This window comes from Salmo salar, chromosome 13 (genome assembly GCF_965601325.2).
Source record: "Salmo salar chromosome 13, fSalSal1, whole genome shotgun sequence".
Classification (NCBI taxonomy): Eukaryota; Metazoa; Chordata; class Actinopteri; order Salmoniformes; family Salmonidae; genus Salmo; species Salmo salar.
Genome location: NC_138303.1, coordinates 98,876,746 through 98,894,180, shown reverse-complemented (window position 1 = coordinate 98,894,180; position 17,435 = coordinate 98,876,746). Strand labels below are relative to the sequence as shown.

Genomic DNA, 17,435 nt, shown 5'->3' with positions numbered 1-17,435 from the left:
ATGACAACAAGCTCGGTCCGATGATGCTGTGGCACACCACCCCAGACCATGACGGACGCTCCACCTCCAAATCGATCCCGATACAGAGTACAAGTCTCGGTGTAACGCTCATTCCTTCGACGATAATCGCGAATCCGACCATCACCCCTGGTGAGACAAAACTGCGACTTGTCAGTGAAGAGCACTTTTTGCCCGTCCTGTCTGGTCCAGCGACGGTGGGTTTGTTCCCATAGGCGACGTTGTTGCCGGTGATGTCTGGTGAGGACCTGCCTTACAACAGGCCTACAAGCCCTCAGTCCAGCCTCTCTCAGCCTATTGCGGACAGTCTGAGCACTGATGGAGGGATTGTGCGTTCCTTGTTTAACTCAGGCAGTTGTTGTTGCCATCCTGTACCTGTCCTGCAGGTGTGATGTTCGGATGTACCAATCCTGTGTTGTTACACGTGGTCTGTCACTACGAGGATGATCAACTGTCCTTCCTGTCTCCCTGTAGCGCTGTCTTAGGCGTCTCACAGTACGGACATTGCAATTTATTGCCCTGGCCACATCTGCAATCCTCATGCCTCCTTGCAGCATGCATAAGGCACGTTCACACAAATGCAGGGACCCTGGGCATCTTTCTTTTGGTGTTTTTCAGAGTCAGTAGAAAGGCCTCTTTAGTGTCCTAAGTTTTCATAACTGTGACCTTAATTGCCTACCGTCTGTAAGCTGTTAGTGTCTTAACGACGGTTCCACAGGTGCATGTTCATTAATTGTTTATGGTTCATTGAACAAGCATGGTAAACAGTGTTTAAACCCTTTACAATGAAGATATGTAAAGTTATTTGGATTTTTACGAATTAGACAGGGTCCTGAAAGGGGACGTTTCTTTTTTTGCTGAGTTTATATATAAATAAAGGACCAAACACACATCACGGCAAGAGAGACAACACAACACTACATAAAGTGAGACCTAAGACAACAACATAGCAAGGCAGAAACACATGACAACACAGCATGGTAGCAACACAAAGTGACAACAACATGGTAGCAACACAACATGGTAGCAGCACAAAACATGGTAGAAACATTATTGGGCACAGACAACAGCACAAAGGGCAAGAAGGTAAAGACAACAATACATCATGCAAATCAGCCACAACTGTCCAGTCGCTGCAGCGAACTGAGAAGACGAGCGACCCAGGGATGTGTGTGCTTTGGGAACCTTTAACAGAATGTGACTGGCAGAACGGGTGTTGTATGTGGAGGATGACGGCTGCAGTAGATATCTCAGATCGGGGAGAGGGAGACCTAAGAGGGTTTTATAAATATGCATCAACCAGTAGGTCTTGCGACAGGTATACAGAGATGGCCAGTTTACAGAGGAGTATAGAGTGCAGTGATGTGTCCTATAAGAAGCATTGGTGGCAAATCTGATGGCCGAATGGTAAAGAACATCTAGCCGCTCGAGAGCACCCTTACCTGCCGATCTATAAATTATGTCTCCGTAATCTAGCATGGGTAGGATGGTCATCTGTCATCTGAATCTGGGTTAGTTTGGCAGCTGGGGTTAAAGAGGAGTGATTACGATAGAGGAAACCAAGTCTAGATTTAACTTTAGCCTGCAGCTTTGGTATGTGCTGAGAAAAGGACAGTGTACCGTCTAGCCATACTCCCAAGTACTTGTATGAGGTGACTAATTCAATCACTAAACCATCAGATGTTGTAATCACACCTGTGGGGAGAGGGGCATTCTTCTTATCAAACCACATGACCTTTGTTTTGGAGGTGTTCAGAACCAGGTTAAGGGTAGAGAAAGCTTGTTGGACACTAAGAAAGCTTTGTTGTAGAGCGTTTAACACAAAATCCGGGGAGTGGCCAGCTGAGTGTAGGACTGTATCATCTCCATATAAATGAATGAGAGAGCTTCCTACTGCCTGAGCTATGTTTTTTATTTATGTATTAACCCTTCCACCACCACCCCCCCTCTTTGGAGGACAAATATCTTTCTGTTTTTTTTTACAGCTTTTCTGCTATATATACATTTTACGTATACATTTTGCATACATGGTACTTTTATATAAGCAATCACATAACAATAATATATTACCAAACATAAGCTCTTTAATTCTACCCATTAGCCACTCTCAGCCCATCCCACCTATCACCATAGACCACCCTTGTTTGGTTTCCATTTGCCATGTATTTTTCAATTGCGCTGTGATGTTTTACATAATTTTTTTACCTTTCTAATCATATAGTATCCACAGATTGTGAGCTAAAGATGAAAACCTTTCCTATTATTATATTATTTATTTATTTATTGACTGACTGTGGCTTTCCAAATCGCCCAACACTTCTATTTGTAAGGTTAATTTAAAGTGTATGTTGTGATTTTTTTAACCATTCCTGAACCTGAGCCTGAGCTATGTTGTTGATGTAAATTGAGAAGAGCATGGGGCCTAGGATCGAGCCTTGGGGTACTCCCTTGGTGACAGGCAGTGGCTGAGACAGCAGATGTTCTGACTTTATACACTGCACTCTTTTGAGAGAGGTAGTTAGCAAACCAGGTCAAAGACCCCTTAGAGACACTAATACTCCTTAGCCAGCCCATAAGAATGGAATGGTCTACCGTATCAAAAGCTTTGGCCAAGTCAATAAAAATAGCAGCACAACATTGCTTAGAATCAAGGGCAACGGGCAAATAACAAATATTCTGTGTAGCCATTTGATTAGCTGTTCAGGAGTCTTATGGCTTGGGGGTAGAAGCTGTTTAGAAGCCTCTTGGACCTAGACTTGGCGCTTCGGTACTGCTTGCCATGCGGTAGCAGAGAGAACAGTCAATTACTAGGGTGGCTGGAGTCTTTGACAATTTTTAGGGCCTTCCTCTGACATCGCCTGGTATAGAGGTCCTGGATGGCAGGAAGCTTGGCCCTGGTGATGTACTGGGCTGTACGTACCACCCTCTGTAGTGCCTTGCGGTCGGAGGCCGAGCAGTTGCCATGCAAGGCAGTGATGCAACCCATCAGGATGCTCTCAATGGTGCAGCTGCAAAACGTTTTGAGGATCTGCGGACCCATGCCAAATCTTTTCAGTCTCCTGAGGGGGATAAGTTTTGTCATGCCCTCTTCACAATCGTCTTGGTGTGCTTGGACCATGTTAGTTTGTTGGTGATGTAGACGCCAAGGAACTTGAAGCTCTCAACCTGCTCCACTACAGCCCTGTCGATGAGAATGGGGGCGTGCTCGGTCCTCCTTTTCCTGTAGTCCACAATCATCTCCTTTGTCTTGATCACGTTGAGGGAGAGGTTTTTGTCCTGGCACCACACGGTCAGGTCTTTGACTTCCCTATAGGCTGTCTCATCGTTGTCGGTGATCAGGCCTACCACTGTTGTGTCATCAGCAAACTTAATGATGGTGTTGGAGTTGTGCCTGGCCGTGCAGTCATGAGTGAACAGCGAGTACAAGAGGAGGACTGAGCAGCACCCCTGAGGGGCCCCCGTGTTGATGATCAGCATGGCGGATGTGTTGTTACCTACCCTTACCACCTGGGGCCGGCCCGTCAGGAAGTCCAGGATCCAGTTGTAGAAGGAGGTGTTTAGTCCCAGGGTCCTTAGCTTAGTGATGAGCTTTGAGGGCACTGGTGTTGAACGCTGAGCTGTAGTCAATGAATAGCCTTCTCACATAGGTGTTCCTTTTGTCCAGGTGGGAAATGGCAGTGTGGAGTGCGATAGAGATTGCATCTGTGGATCTGTTGGTGCGGTATGCAAATTGGAGTGGGTCTAGAGTTTCTGGGCTAACACATCCATAACCTGAGCGTAAACCAGATTACATACCAGAGAGAATACTATAGACAATCCTAGAGTTGATTATTGACAAGTTTTCCCAACACTTTAGATAAACATGGCAAAATAGAAATAGGCCAGTAGAGCCAGTCAGCCTGAGTATGCGTATGCCAAGCTTTTCGCCACAGCCCTCTTAATATGCTGTTTCTTTTAGTGATTGGTTATTTATTGATTGAACAGTCCAAAGATCTCAAACATGTATCTGATGGTAATGTCCTCTGTAGCCACCCAGTCTAGCAGCAGGCCCCACAGTGAGTCTATGAGCTACCTGCCCCAGCACATCCCTGAAGAGAACAGCTCCTTCCTAGAGAGAAGCTTCTGCTGTCGCTTCCGCTGTCTCCTAGACAACTCCTCCGGCTTCCTGGTAGGACAGCATGAAAATAAATAGATATGACTAATATATCAAATATAATCCATAGATCCATATATTACATAAATACATTATCCATTTAATCCATAAATGACATGGACATTGTCCATAATCTACTCTCCCAAAATCTATTCAAATGATTCATTGTATACAACACTCTCTCCCTCCTCTAGGCGTTGAACTTCCAGGGACGTCTAAAGTATGTTCGAGGCCAGGGAAGGCTGGGGGATGACGGGGCCTCGGTCCCCGCTCAGCTGGCCCTGTTTGCCATCGCCACACCCATGCAGACCCCAGCTGTCATGGAGATCAGGACCAAGACACTCATTTTCCAGACCAAACACAGACTCGACTTCGCCCCCATGGGCATAGATACTAGGTACCGTTACGACAGGGAAACTCTGAATGTACTCCTTCATCACATCTCATAGCACCACTGGGAACACAGTACCCTCCCAGGGTCTTATAAAGAGGGAACTTGAGAGGACAAATGTTTGTTCCCTGAGAGATATTTTTGCTATGTGTGTGTGTGTGTGTGTGTGTGTGTGTGTGTGTGTGTGTGTGTGTGTGTGTGTGTGTGTGTGTGTGTGTGACACGTGTGTCTGTTCTCTCCCCTCCAGAGGTAAAGTGGTGCTGGGTTACTCTGAGACCGAGTTGGTCACTATAGGCTCAGGTTACCAGTTCATCCATGCTGCTGACATGATGTACTGCGCAGACAACCACATCAAAAGTGAGTTACACTGTAGTTACACACACACACACATCTGAGCCTTATCTTATTAAAGCTTCAATCTTTTATTTCGCAAGCGAACATTCACTATGATGCAGACTCTGACTCCCTCTCTCTCTCTCTCTCTCTCCTCTATCTCTCTGTAGTGATAAAGACAGGAGAGACTGGTTTCACCATCTTCAGGCTGCTGGCTAAGGCAGGTGTGTGGGTGTGGGTTCAGGCCAACGCCAGGGTCGTCTTCAAGGCAGGGAGACCCGACTTCATCATCGCTCGACAGAAAGCCCTAACGTGAGTCCACTGTTAATATTAAGATTTACTCTCCCTAACAGTTATAGTTGTATCATTCCATGGTATTTATATACATTTACATTTACATTACATTTAAGTCATTTAGCAGACGCTCTTATCCAGAGCGACTTACAAAATGGTGCATTCACCTTATGATATCCAGTGGAACAACCACTTTACAATAGTGCATCTAAATCTTTTAAGGGGGGGGGGGGGGGGGGGGGTTAGAAGGATTACTTTATCCTATCCTAGGTATTCCTTAAAGAGGTGGGGTTTCAGGTGTCTCCGGAAGGTGGTGATTGACTCCGCTGTCCTGGCGTCGTGAGGGAGCTTGTTCCACCATTGGGGTGCCAGAGCAGCGAACAGTTTTGACTGGGCTGAGCGGGAACTGTGCTTCCTCAGAGGTAGGGGGGCCAGCAGGCCAGTGGTGGATGAACGCAGTGCCCTTGTTTGGGTGTAGGGCCTGATCAGAGCCTGAAGGTATGGAGGTGCCGTTCCCTTCACAGCTCCGTAGGCAATCACCATGGTCTTGTAGCGGATGCGAGCTTCAACTGGAAGCCAGTGGAGAGAGCGGAGGAGCGGGGTGACGTGAGAGAACTTGGGAAGGTTGAACACCAGACGGGCTGCGGCGTTCTGGATGAGTTGTAGGGGTTTAATGGCACAGGCAGGGAGCCCAGCCAACAGCGAGTTGCAGTAATCCAGACGGGAGATGACAAGTGCCTGGATTAGGACCTGCGCCGCTTCCTGTGTGAGGCAGGGTCGTACTCTGCGAATGTTGTAGAGCATGAACCTACAGGATCGGGTCACCGCCTTGATGTTAGTGGAGAACGACAGGGTGTTGTCCAGGATCACGCCAAGGTTCTTAGCACTCTGGGAGGAGGACACAAGGGAGTTGTCAACCGTGATGGCGAGATCATGGAACGGGCAGTCCTTCCCCGGGAGGAAGAGCAGCTCCGTCTTGCCGAGGTTCAGCTTGAGCTGGTGATCCGTCATCCACACTGATATGTCTGACAGACATGCAGAGATGCGATTCACCGCCTGGTTATCAGAAGGGGGAAAGGAGAAGATGAATTGTGTGTCGTCTGCATAGCAATGATAGGAGAGACCATGTGAGGATATGACAGAGCCAAGTGACTTGGTGTATAGCGAGAATAGGAGAGGGCCTAGAACAGAGCCCTGGGGGACACCAGTGGTGAGAGCGCATGGTGCGGAGACAGATTCTCGCCACGCCACCTGGTAGGAGCGACCTGTCAGGTAGGACGCAATCCAAGCGTGGGCCGCGCCGGAGATGCCCAACTCGGAGAGGGTGGAGAGGAGGATCTGATGGTTCACAGTATCAAAGGCAGCAGATAGGTCTAGAAGGATGAGAGCAGAGGAGAGAGAGTTAGCTTTAGCAGTGCGGAGAGCCTCCGTGACACAGAGAAGAGCAGTCTCAGTTGAATGCCCAGTCTTGAAACCTGACTGATATATATAGATATATATATACAGATATATACGCTTACATACGGTATGTTTTAGTGACCTTTGACCTTTGTCACCCATCTACAGAAACGAAGAGGGCGAGGAGCACCTGCGTCAGCGGAGAATGCAGCTTCCCTTCAACTTTGCCACTGGGGAGGCTCTGCTGTATGAGTCCTGTCCCTCTCTGGATACTGCCGTTATGCCTCCAGGACCACCCATCCCCCCTGGCCTCACTCCCCCAGGCTCCAGCCCTGAGGACAAGCCCCTGGACCCTGCGTCTCTCCTGGGGTCCCTACTCAGTCAGGACCGCTCTGTTTATACTCAGCCCCAGGACGCTAACCCTAACCTGGACCTCCAGGGCTTTTCCCCCAACCTAGACACAGCCTTCCCCCAGGACCAGGACCCAGGCCTGGAGAGAGCCTTCCTGGACAGCCACGCTCTGCTGAGTGTCCCTGGGGAGCTCCAGGGGCCCCAGAGGCCCAGCAGGGGAGACCCCACAGCGCAGGCCATGATGGACTCTCTGGGGGAGATCCTGGGGGAGATGGGGGCGTGGGGCTTGGAGGGGCTGCAGGTGGAGGAGACAGAGCTGAGGGAGTGGGAGAGCACTCTCCTCAGGATCAACATGGAACAGCAGGATGTGACGGGGGAGCTGTATGATATCTTAGCCAATGATGTGTTCTCCTACGTGGAGGAGGCTCTGATGAGAGAGCGTGATGATGGATGTGTGATTGGCAGCTTGGGACAGGGCACTGAGCCAATCAACAGACTTTCTGCTCACATCACTGCCAATCAAAACATACTACGTGGGTTCCCTCACTCCCAGAGTTCCATATTGCCAGGCAACCAGGGGTTCAATGGCGAGAACGGCTCCCACAGTGAGAACCAATGGCAGTTGGCTGGTCCACACATGACCTCTAACCTCAACAGCTTTGGAGAGCAGAGGTTGCTAGGAAATGGAGTTGTTGGTGGTGTGGAGCAAGGGCTGGGGTGTAGTCCTGGGACTGTGAGAGAGCCACGGAGGTCTGTAAACACAAACACACTACCCAGAGCTGCTGAGACCGTTGCAGGGCAATGGACTCAAGGAAGCGGTGCGGATCTCCATGGCAACCAAATGGTCCCACAACCATCTCATACTATCAACCAACTAGAGTCCTGGATACCCTCCATCCAAAATATAAATCATAATAACCACACCTCTCTCCCTGTCCGTCTCCCAAACTTTAACAACAATATCCCTGAGGCCTTTGACCAAACCATGCAGCCCAGCCTGGAGTTATACCACTCTGAGACTGGAGATGCAAACAGGCAGTTCTCAGGGCAGCCCTATCCAGGTCTGTCATATCAGGACCCAAGGCAGTCTTGGCAACAGCCACGGCAACATACACAATGGCAACCACGGCAGATACCACAGGGTTTTCCTGCAAAGTCGGTAAACGGACATCGTCACACACACCCCAAACACAGCACACACATACCGTCCAATAACGCATCCAGATCTCAAACACTCACACACACCACACACACCCCCTCAGGCAGCTGTATGTTTGACAAGACGGCTCCACATGTCTCCAATCCCTCCAGCCCGCTTACAACTGCCCCAAGCAGATCACACGGTCTCATACCTGCCCCCACTCACAACAATGGACCCAGACCCTCTCCCACTCTTTCCAATGACTGTAGAACCAGCTCCTCAACCCAGGCCCCCAAAGTCTTTATGACTTACCCTCAAGCATCCATAATCCCAAGATCTAACAACTCTTATCCCCAAGACTCCATTCCTGACCTAACCTACCCCCCAGCCTCCATCCCCATCCCCGCCCTATCCAGAGGAGCTCAGACGGATAAGGACACAGGAGCTATCCCTGCCTGGTCTGGGGCTCCGTACCTGGGCATGAAGCAGCTCCCAGGCCCCTTTCTCAGCCCCAAGCAGGTTCCCCAGAGCACCAGGGGAAATGGCAGCTGTAGTGATCCCAGTGAAGGAAGCTTGATGCTGGGTCAGAGGGGGTTGGAAGAAAGCCTCCTTCCTGGAGGTCCGATGCCAGGATTTCCTCCTGAGAGCGGGTCTGTAGAGTCATCTTTATTCTACTGGAATGGACAAACACAGGTGAGACAGTGCCGAACTTCATCTCACTACTGTTTTAACAAGCTTCTGATACAAGCTTTAGATACTGGAATGTGACCTAAAATTACCCTCCAATGTGATCTGTCTTTAACTCATCTGTCCTTCCATAGGTCCCTACCAGTCCTAATGGTGATGCGGATCCTTTTCTCTTCACTGGCAACATCTCCTAGATTCTCTAGGACTAAGAGGAACATACAAGTAACCATCTCCACAATGGATCCACCAACATCTTCTGGAAGAATACAACTGTACAAAAAACGGCACCTCTGTCGAAGACTGTTCCTTGGAGCTGGATAATATTCTATATTATATTTAATTTCCTTGTCCAGTTGAAGGGTGCTGCTTTCCAGCCATGGACAGCCACCGGTTTAATGTTCAGACTAGGGCTGTTACGGTGACCGTATTACTGCCACACCGGCAGTCACTAGTCATGACCGCAGTCAATTTCCATGTGACCATTTAGTCACGCTAACTAGGCTTCTCCCAGCTCTGATGCTGCTGATGGTCATAACTGCTTGGCACTCAACACTCTATTGTCCCTCTAATCACTCTGGGATCAATGCAAATGTAATTGAAAATCAAATCAAACACTTCATGAGAGACCATGAGCTATGGAATTTCGTGAGAAAACAGAGTGATGGTCTCTATTAAAAAGAGGAGGATCCCATCAGCTTTCTATTTTTCAACTTTCCTAATATTAAGCACATTGCTTCGCTTTACAACAGGAGTATGGCCTACCTGGCTGGCATGAAAATGAACCACGTAAAAGCGTCTTCCATTCGCTATTTAAGTGTATAGATGACATGTATTCTTCTCCCCTGCTCCTGTTTCGAGACAGGTGCATGATCATGGTCCATTCTAAATCCAGACTCATTTCACACATATATTATTTAGTATATGTAAAGACAATATTAAATGAAGAATAGTCTGAATATTAGCCTTTCACTTGTGAATGATGCCCAACGTGTTGTAAGGCAAGAAACAGCGCATTCCTTGTTTGTTGTTGACTTTTTCAAATCATAGTCACACACCTCATGTAGCCTAGCAACTAAAGTGGCCAAATAACTTCTTAAAATGAAGAACATTAATCCGCTTTACAACTGGTGTAGAGCATACATGGAATACATAGGCGGCACTGGCATACATAGGCGGCACATGAGTTTCAAGTTTGGGGAAGATAATTTTCCCCATAAAATGCATTTTTATAATAAAGCATTACATACGTAATCGCATTTGAGGTCACTTTTTAGAATGGGGTTTTCCTGTTAATTGATTGCATTTTGGAACATTCATGCTTATAGCGTATTGCTGTGTGTCCATTGCTGTGCTTATAATGTGAAGAAATAGCCTAATAGTTTATCAACATTTTAAGCTAAACTTTCTGATCTGTTGCATCAGCCTCATTGCTTTTAAAATGTTTTATTAATTTAATTTTAAATCTAGCGCATCCCACAACTGTCCCAGACTATGTTTTGAATATTTCTTTCTCACATAGAATAGGTAGATCAACTTCTGTACTATGGGGGATAGTAGATTGACATAGGCTAGTGGTTTTGCTGTTGGTTAGGACGACTCATCTTGTTGGCTGATGAAAAGTCAATGTGGACAGTTCTTCTAACATTTTCAATATGGGCCTGGGAATTTGATGAGAAGGAAGCACTTGCGTCCTCAATATGTCTATCTTCATTTGTAGCCTACTTCAGAGCTGAGATGCCTGTGAGAAGGACCCGATCACCGTGACGGGCATTGGCTAATAAGAATTGATATATCTGAGAGAGCCATGTGATTGAGAGATGCTTCGGAGAGCGGCGATTGGCAGCCGGGAGAAGGGAATTATAATTATTATATTCAGCCCAAGGGCAAAAGGCATGAATATTGTTAGGGGGCATTACGGCCACACAAAAGAGGGTGCTGCCGGGAAATTCTAGGCCTGGTGAGAATATTATCAAGTGCTTATCAAATTATGAATGAAGGGGCCTCCCGAGTGGCGTAGTGGTCTAAGACACTGCATTGCAGATTCCGGGTTCGAGTCCAGGCTCTGTCGCAGCCGGCCGCGACCGGGAGACCCATGGGGCGGCACACAATTGGCCCAGCGTCATCCAGGTTAGGGGAGGGTTTGGCCAGCAGGGATGTCCTTGTCCCATCGCACACTAGCGACTCCTGTGGCGGGCCGGGCGCAGTGCACGCTGACCAGGTGTACAGTGTTTCCTCCAACACATTGGTGTGGCTGGCTTCCAGGTTAAGTGGGCATTGTGTCAAGAAGCAGTGCGGCCTGGCTTGGTTGTGTTGTGTTTCGGAGGACGCACGGCTCTCGACCTTCACCTCTCCCGAGTCCGTACGGGAGTTGCAGCGATGAGACACGACTGTAACTACTGATTGGATACCACGAAATTAGGAAAAAAATAAATAAAAATGTTTCATACAACTTTTTTAAAATCATCATTAGCCTTAGAATGTATAAAAATCTAAACATATAGCCCAGCGTTTGTATCACAACTAAAGTTACATAAATATCTCTAAATGAAGAAAATAGGACGACCAGTTTCTTTGTTAACCGCTCAACACAGAATAGCCACGTGCGCACTCCCTCAGAAATCGTTTGGTGAAAATATCCTTTCCATTTTATTCAGTTATGTTCAATTGTATTCTTCATACTATAAAATAATGCCACGGAATTCTAAGTAAATCTTATCTGCTAAATGAACTTGTGTAGCCAACAGCCATTTGGCATAGCCACATCAGGACCTAACATAAGGACAACTCAGAGTATGCAAATTCTGTTCTTCTGAAATAGACTACATTTTCTTGATGTTTCTATAGACCTGTCTAAAATAAATAATGGATTTATTGTGAAGCTGTAGGCTATATTACATTGATTTATTATACTTTTTAAAAAATGTAGTTCCAAAATTCTGCGTAAGTGGCTTGTAGGCTATGTGTGGAAGCCAGGAGATGCTAAGTATGTTTATGTTAATTAACGGTCAATCACTGTGAGACCGCCAGTTATTTGCTTGACAGTCACCGGCTGAGGAAATGTCATGACCGCCACAGCCCTAGTTCAGACTGTGTGTTAGTGGCATAGTGACTGCAGCTGAGGGTCCATTCAGATGGACAGAAGATGTGTCTACATATATGACATTTCATCATCGATACAGAGGACATCACTCTCCCCACCACATGACAAAGTAAATTTATCAACAAAACATCTGTTTGAGCAGGATCTGTTTTTGTTTTCAAAGTCATTTTCTCTCCCACACGAGCCTGGCCATTCTGTCCGCTCAACTTGAGTTTCTTGTCCACTTCTCATCATGTTTTCTTTTTTGTCTGTTTCCATTCCAAGAAACAAGATGGCTGAACCTCTAGCTTTAAAGACAGACAGGAGGTAATGTTTTTTGGAAGTTGCAAAGGCTTTTAAAAAATGTTTTAAACCCAAATACTGCAGTTTGAGTATGAGTGAGTGTCCATGTTGATACGAAGCATCAAAAGGAGTGCATTGTGTTCATGCTTCATCATGTTTGTTTGTTTTTAACTTGTTTGGTGTCATATTGTTTTGGTCTTGAAAGACATCCTATTGTGTTGATATTATTGTTTCTGTTCAAGCTTTAGCTGACTAGCCTGTAGCCCTACCAGGAAACAGCCTGCCTGCTGCTTGTGTCTGAGCCATAGACTGTTTGTCCCAATATGTTAGAGATCACATATAGCACTTATATAGTCAACCGTTGGCTTTAATACATTATGGTTGCTTTACATGTGTAACCATTTAAAATGACCCAACAAATCATGCTTAACGTGTCATTGACTTATACGATAACTATGTATAACATTAAATGTGTAACATACTATATATGAATACTGGAGGTTATGAATGGTTGGACAGGTTTCTAGCTATTCACTAAGTAAACAATTTGTACATTTGGTGATCATTTTGAGATTTTTATAAAAGTAGCACGAAGCTGTTTTGAAGACACCAGCCCAGATCCGCACTCTGTATTTTGATATAAACAGTACTAATGTCCAATAGTCATAGGAGTTGGAGTACTTTCTACTGTATCTGACACATCAACTATCTATCCCCTTCATCCCTGGATACTGGTTGATCACAGTATCCTGCATTATTGTAAAAAGAGAAACCTATTTAATGATTCAAATGCACTAATTGATATATTTTTGATATATGTTATATTGGAACCCTGTTGAGCAGAGGAGGGGTAGTTTGATATGTTATATTGGAACCCTGGTGAGCAGAGGAGGGGTAGTTTGATATGTTATATTGGAACCCTGGTGAGCAGAGGAGGGGTAGTTTGATATGTTATATTGGAACCCTGGTGAGCAGAGGAGGGGGTGAGTTTGGACCCTGGGAGCGGGGGGGTGTTGATATGTTATATTGGAACCCTGGTGAGCAGAGGAGGGGTAGTTTGATATGTTATATTGGAACCCTGGTGAGCAGAGGAGGGGTAGTTTGATATGTTATATTGGAACCCTGGTGAGCAGAGGGGTAGAAAATAACCATTGTGTAGCTCTTTTTGTCACATATTGTTTGCATTTGTTTTCACAAATTATTGACTATATACTGCTTTGTGTGTCTCACTCATCCAGCCCTTAAAAGAGCCTAATAGGATACTAAAGTAATGACGTGTCAATATGACTGGCTTTGTGCATTGAAAAGATAGACTAGAAAATGTTCCACATTGATATAATTTCGCCCTCTATCCTAGTGTTGCCAAACAAATGGGAAATGCAGTAACCATTGTCTTCAGGGCTGAGAATGAGATTGAATAATTTATCTTGGATGTGATTAATTTAGATTATTTGTCATTGATTTTTCATTTACTGTTGTTTTTTGTTTGTTATGGTCAACCAGAGAGTAGCTGGTGCTGGCTGGCTTGAAGTTGCCTCTTTAGTACAGATATAGGATCAGCCTCCACTCCCCCAAATTCCAACATTAACCATAAGTAGGGATGTCAAAGCAGATCCTAGATCAGCGACAAGAGGTAACCTAGTTCTACTCCAACTGGCTTGGTCCAGAGAAGTGAAGTGTTGTTCGGAACAGGTCAGAGAAGTGTTGTTTAGGACAGGTTAGAGAAGTGAAGTGTTGTTCAGGACAGGTCAGAGAAGTGTTGTTTAGGACAGGTTAGAGAAGTGAAGTGTTGTTCAGGACAGGTCAGAGAAGTGTTGTTTAGGACCGGTTAGAGAAGTGAAGTGTTGTTCAGGACAGGTCAGAGAAGTGTTGTTTAGAACAGGTTAGAGAAGTGAAGTGTTGTTCAAGACTGGTCAGAGAAGTGTTGTTTAGGACAGGTCAGAGAAGTGTTGTTTAGGACAGGTTAGAGAAGTGAAGTGTTGTTCAAGACTGGTCAGAGAAACAGGTAAATAATGTTCATACACATACGTTTGCAAACGTTCTGTTATGTGAAATGACTTGCATCTCAGCTGTATGTAATCAAATTGCTTTCCTTTTGTTTTGTGTGTTGCCTTAACTGTTGTCTTAATCCTATAATATTAACTAGAGCAAATGTGTACTCAGACTATATAAAAAATGCTTAAGATAGTGATCACCATATTATACTTTAAGACTGACCAACTTTCAATTAACATCGACTAACTTTAACGCTGACCATATACCAAATGGTAAAAGATAGTAGCGATCACCATTGCCATATTATTCTGTCACTTGATGATTATCCAAGCTTCTGTGTTAAACAATACAACTTTGTCTGCCTTATGTACCAAATGTTACTTTTGGTGACAAGTGTAATTAATTTGGAGATAAAATATATACACTCTACTATTTTGGCTTTAAGTATTTTATCTACAACAGACAGGTAACATTGACCAACACTGACCAACTTTCAGCAACTTTAACGCTGTGTAATGGGGCAGTGAGTCGGGTGCAGGTGAAACGTTTTAACAAAACCAAGAACACGACACTAACATAGAGCAGAACGCCGATACACAACAACAATACCAACTGGTGAGTGAACATGGTGAAACGTGACATAAAGGGGAGGAAATGATGAAGGTAATGGAGTCCAGGTGTGAATCATAATGACTCACAGGTGTGCGTAATGATGAATCCCAGGACCGGTGGTTGGTACTCTGGCGACGTCGAACGCCAGAGGGGAGGAGCAGGAGTAGACGTGACATGCTGACCGACTTTTTTTAGGGGCTGGGATTAAAAATGTAAATGTAGAGGTATTTCAGGACTGGTCAGAGAAATGAAGTGTTGTTATAGTACAAAACACATCACGACATGAGAGACAACAACACTACATAAAGAGAGACCTAAGACAACAACATAGCATGGCAGCAACACATGACAACACAGCATGGTAGCAACACAACATGACAACAACATGGTAGCAGCACAAAACAGGGTACAAACATTATTGAGCACAGACAACAGCACAAAGGGCAAGAAGGTAGAGACAACAATACATCACACTGACCACTTTAAAACTGACCAACTTTCAACGACTTTAACACTGACCAACTTTCAACGACTTCAACAGTGACCACTTTAACACTGACCAACTTTCAGCAACTTAAACATTGACCACTTTAATACTGACCAACTTTCAGTGACTTTAACACTGACCAACTTTCAACGACTTGAACACTGACCAATTTTCAGTGACTTTCACACCCAGCGACTTTAACACTGAGCAACTTTTAGCGATTTTAACACTGACCAATTTTTAACACTGACAAACTTTCAACTACTTTAACACTGACCAACTTTCAACTACTTTAACACTGACCAACTTTCAACTACTTTAACACTGACCAACTTTCAGCGACTTTAAAACCCACCAACTTTAACAATGACCAACTTTAACACTGACTAACTTTCAACGACTTTAACACTGACCACTTTGACACTGACCAATTTTCAACTTTCAACTACAGTGTGTGGTAGGGCTTTCAAACTATTACAGACTACAAAGGGAAGCACAACTTCTATGCTAGCTTCGAGGCAAGTAACAATGAAACATGCATGAGAGCATCAGCTGTTCCGGACGACTGTGTGAGCAAGCACTCCATAGCCGATGTGAGTAAGACCTTTAGACAGGTCAACATTCACAAGGCCACAGGGCCAGACGGATTACCAGGACATGTACTCTGAGCATGCGCTGACCAACTGGCAAGTGTCTTCACTGACATGTTCATCCTTTCCCTGTCTGAGTCTGTAATACCATCATGTTTCAAGCAGACCACCATAATCTCTGTGCCCAAGAACACGAAGGTAACCTGCCTAAATGACTACCGACCCGTAGCATTCACGTCTGTAGACATGAAGTGCTTTGAAAGGCTGGTCATGGCCCACATCAACACCATTATCCCAGAAACCCTAGACCCACTCCAATTTGCATACCGCCCCAACAGATCCACAGATGATGCAATCTCTATTGCACTCCACACTGCCCTTCCACACTTGGACAAAAGAAACACCTATGTGAGAATGCTATTCATTGACTACAGCTCAGCGTTCAACACCATAGTGCCCTCAAACCTCATCATTAAGCTAAGGACCCTGGGACTAAACGCCTCCCTCTGCAACTGGATCCTGGACTTCCTGACAGGCCGCCCCCAGGTGGTAAGGGTCGGTAACAACACATCCGCCACACTGATCCTCAACACGGGGACCCTCAGGGGTGCGTGCTCAGTCCCCTCCTGTACTCCAAGGTTCACTCATGACTGCATGGCCAGGCACAACTCCAACACTATCATTAAGTTTGCAGATGACACAACAGTGGTAGGCCTGATCACCGACAACGATGAGACAGCCTATAGGGAGGAGGTCAGAGACCTGGCCGTGAGGTGCCAGGACAACAACCTCTCCCTAAACGTGATCAAGACAAAGGTTGACTGTGGACTACAGGAAAAGGAGGAATAACAGGCCCCCATTAACATCGACGTCACTGTAGTGGAGCAGGTCGAGAGTTTCAAGTTCCTTGGTGTCCACATCACCAACAAACTATCATGGTCCAAGCACACCAAGACAGTCGTGAAGAGGGCACGACAAAACCTATTCCCCCTCAGGAGACTTAAAAGGTTTGGCATGGGTCCTCAGATCCTCAAAAAGTTATACAGCTGCACCATTGAGAGCATCCTGACTGGTTGCATCACTGCCTGGTATGGCAACTGCTTGGCCTTCGACCGCAAGGCATTACAGAGGGTAGTGCGTACGGCCCAGTACATCACTGGGACCAAGCTTCCTGCCATCCAGGACCCCTATACCAGGCAGTGTCAGAGGAAGGCCCTAAAAATGGTCAAAGACTCCAGCCACCTAGTCATAGACTGTTCTCTCTGCTACCGCACGACAAGCGGTACCGAAGCGCCAAGTATAGGTCCAAAAGGCTTCTAAACAGCTTCTAACCCCAAGCCATAAGACTCCTGAACAGCTAATCAAATGGCTACCCAGACTATTTGCATTGTCCCCCCATCCCCTCTTTTACGCTGCTGCTATTCTCTGTTTATTATCTATGCATAGTCACTTTAACTCTACACGTACATATTACCTCAATTACCTCGACTAACCGGTGCCCCCGCACATTGACTCTGTACCCCCTGTATATAGCCTCGCTATTGTTATCTACTGCTGCTCTCCAATTATTTGTTACTTTTCTTTCTTATTTTTTACTTATATA

At 45.7% G+C, this 17,435-nt stretch overlaps 1 protein-coding gene across 1 annotated transcript in view; it reads left to right on the top strand.

Annotated features, from left to right (window-relative positions):
• Positions 1-12,640, top strand: part of LOC106568332 (uncharacterized) — a 57,185-nt gene extending 44,545 nt beyond the window's left edge. The window contains exons 6-11 of the mRNA XM_014138588.3: positions 4,047-4,186; positions 4,366-4,568; positions 4,810-4,919; positions 5,066-5,207; positions 6,756-8,772; positions 8,901-12,640. Of these exons, the coding sequence (XP_013994063.2) occupies positions 4,047-4,186; positions 4,366-4,568; positions 4,810-4,919; positions 5,066-5,207; positions 6,756-8,772; positions 8,901-8,960 (2,672 nt within the window). The 3' untranslated portion in view covers positions 8,961-12,640. The remainder of the gene's footprint in view (positions 1-4,046; positions 4,187-4,365; positions 4,569-4,809; positions 4,920-5,065; positions 5,208-6,755; positions 8,773-8,900) is intronic.
• Positions 12,641-17,435: the final 4,795 nt, after the last annotated feature.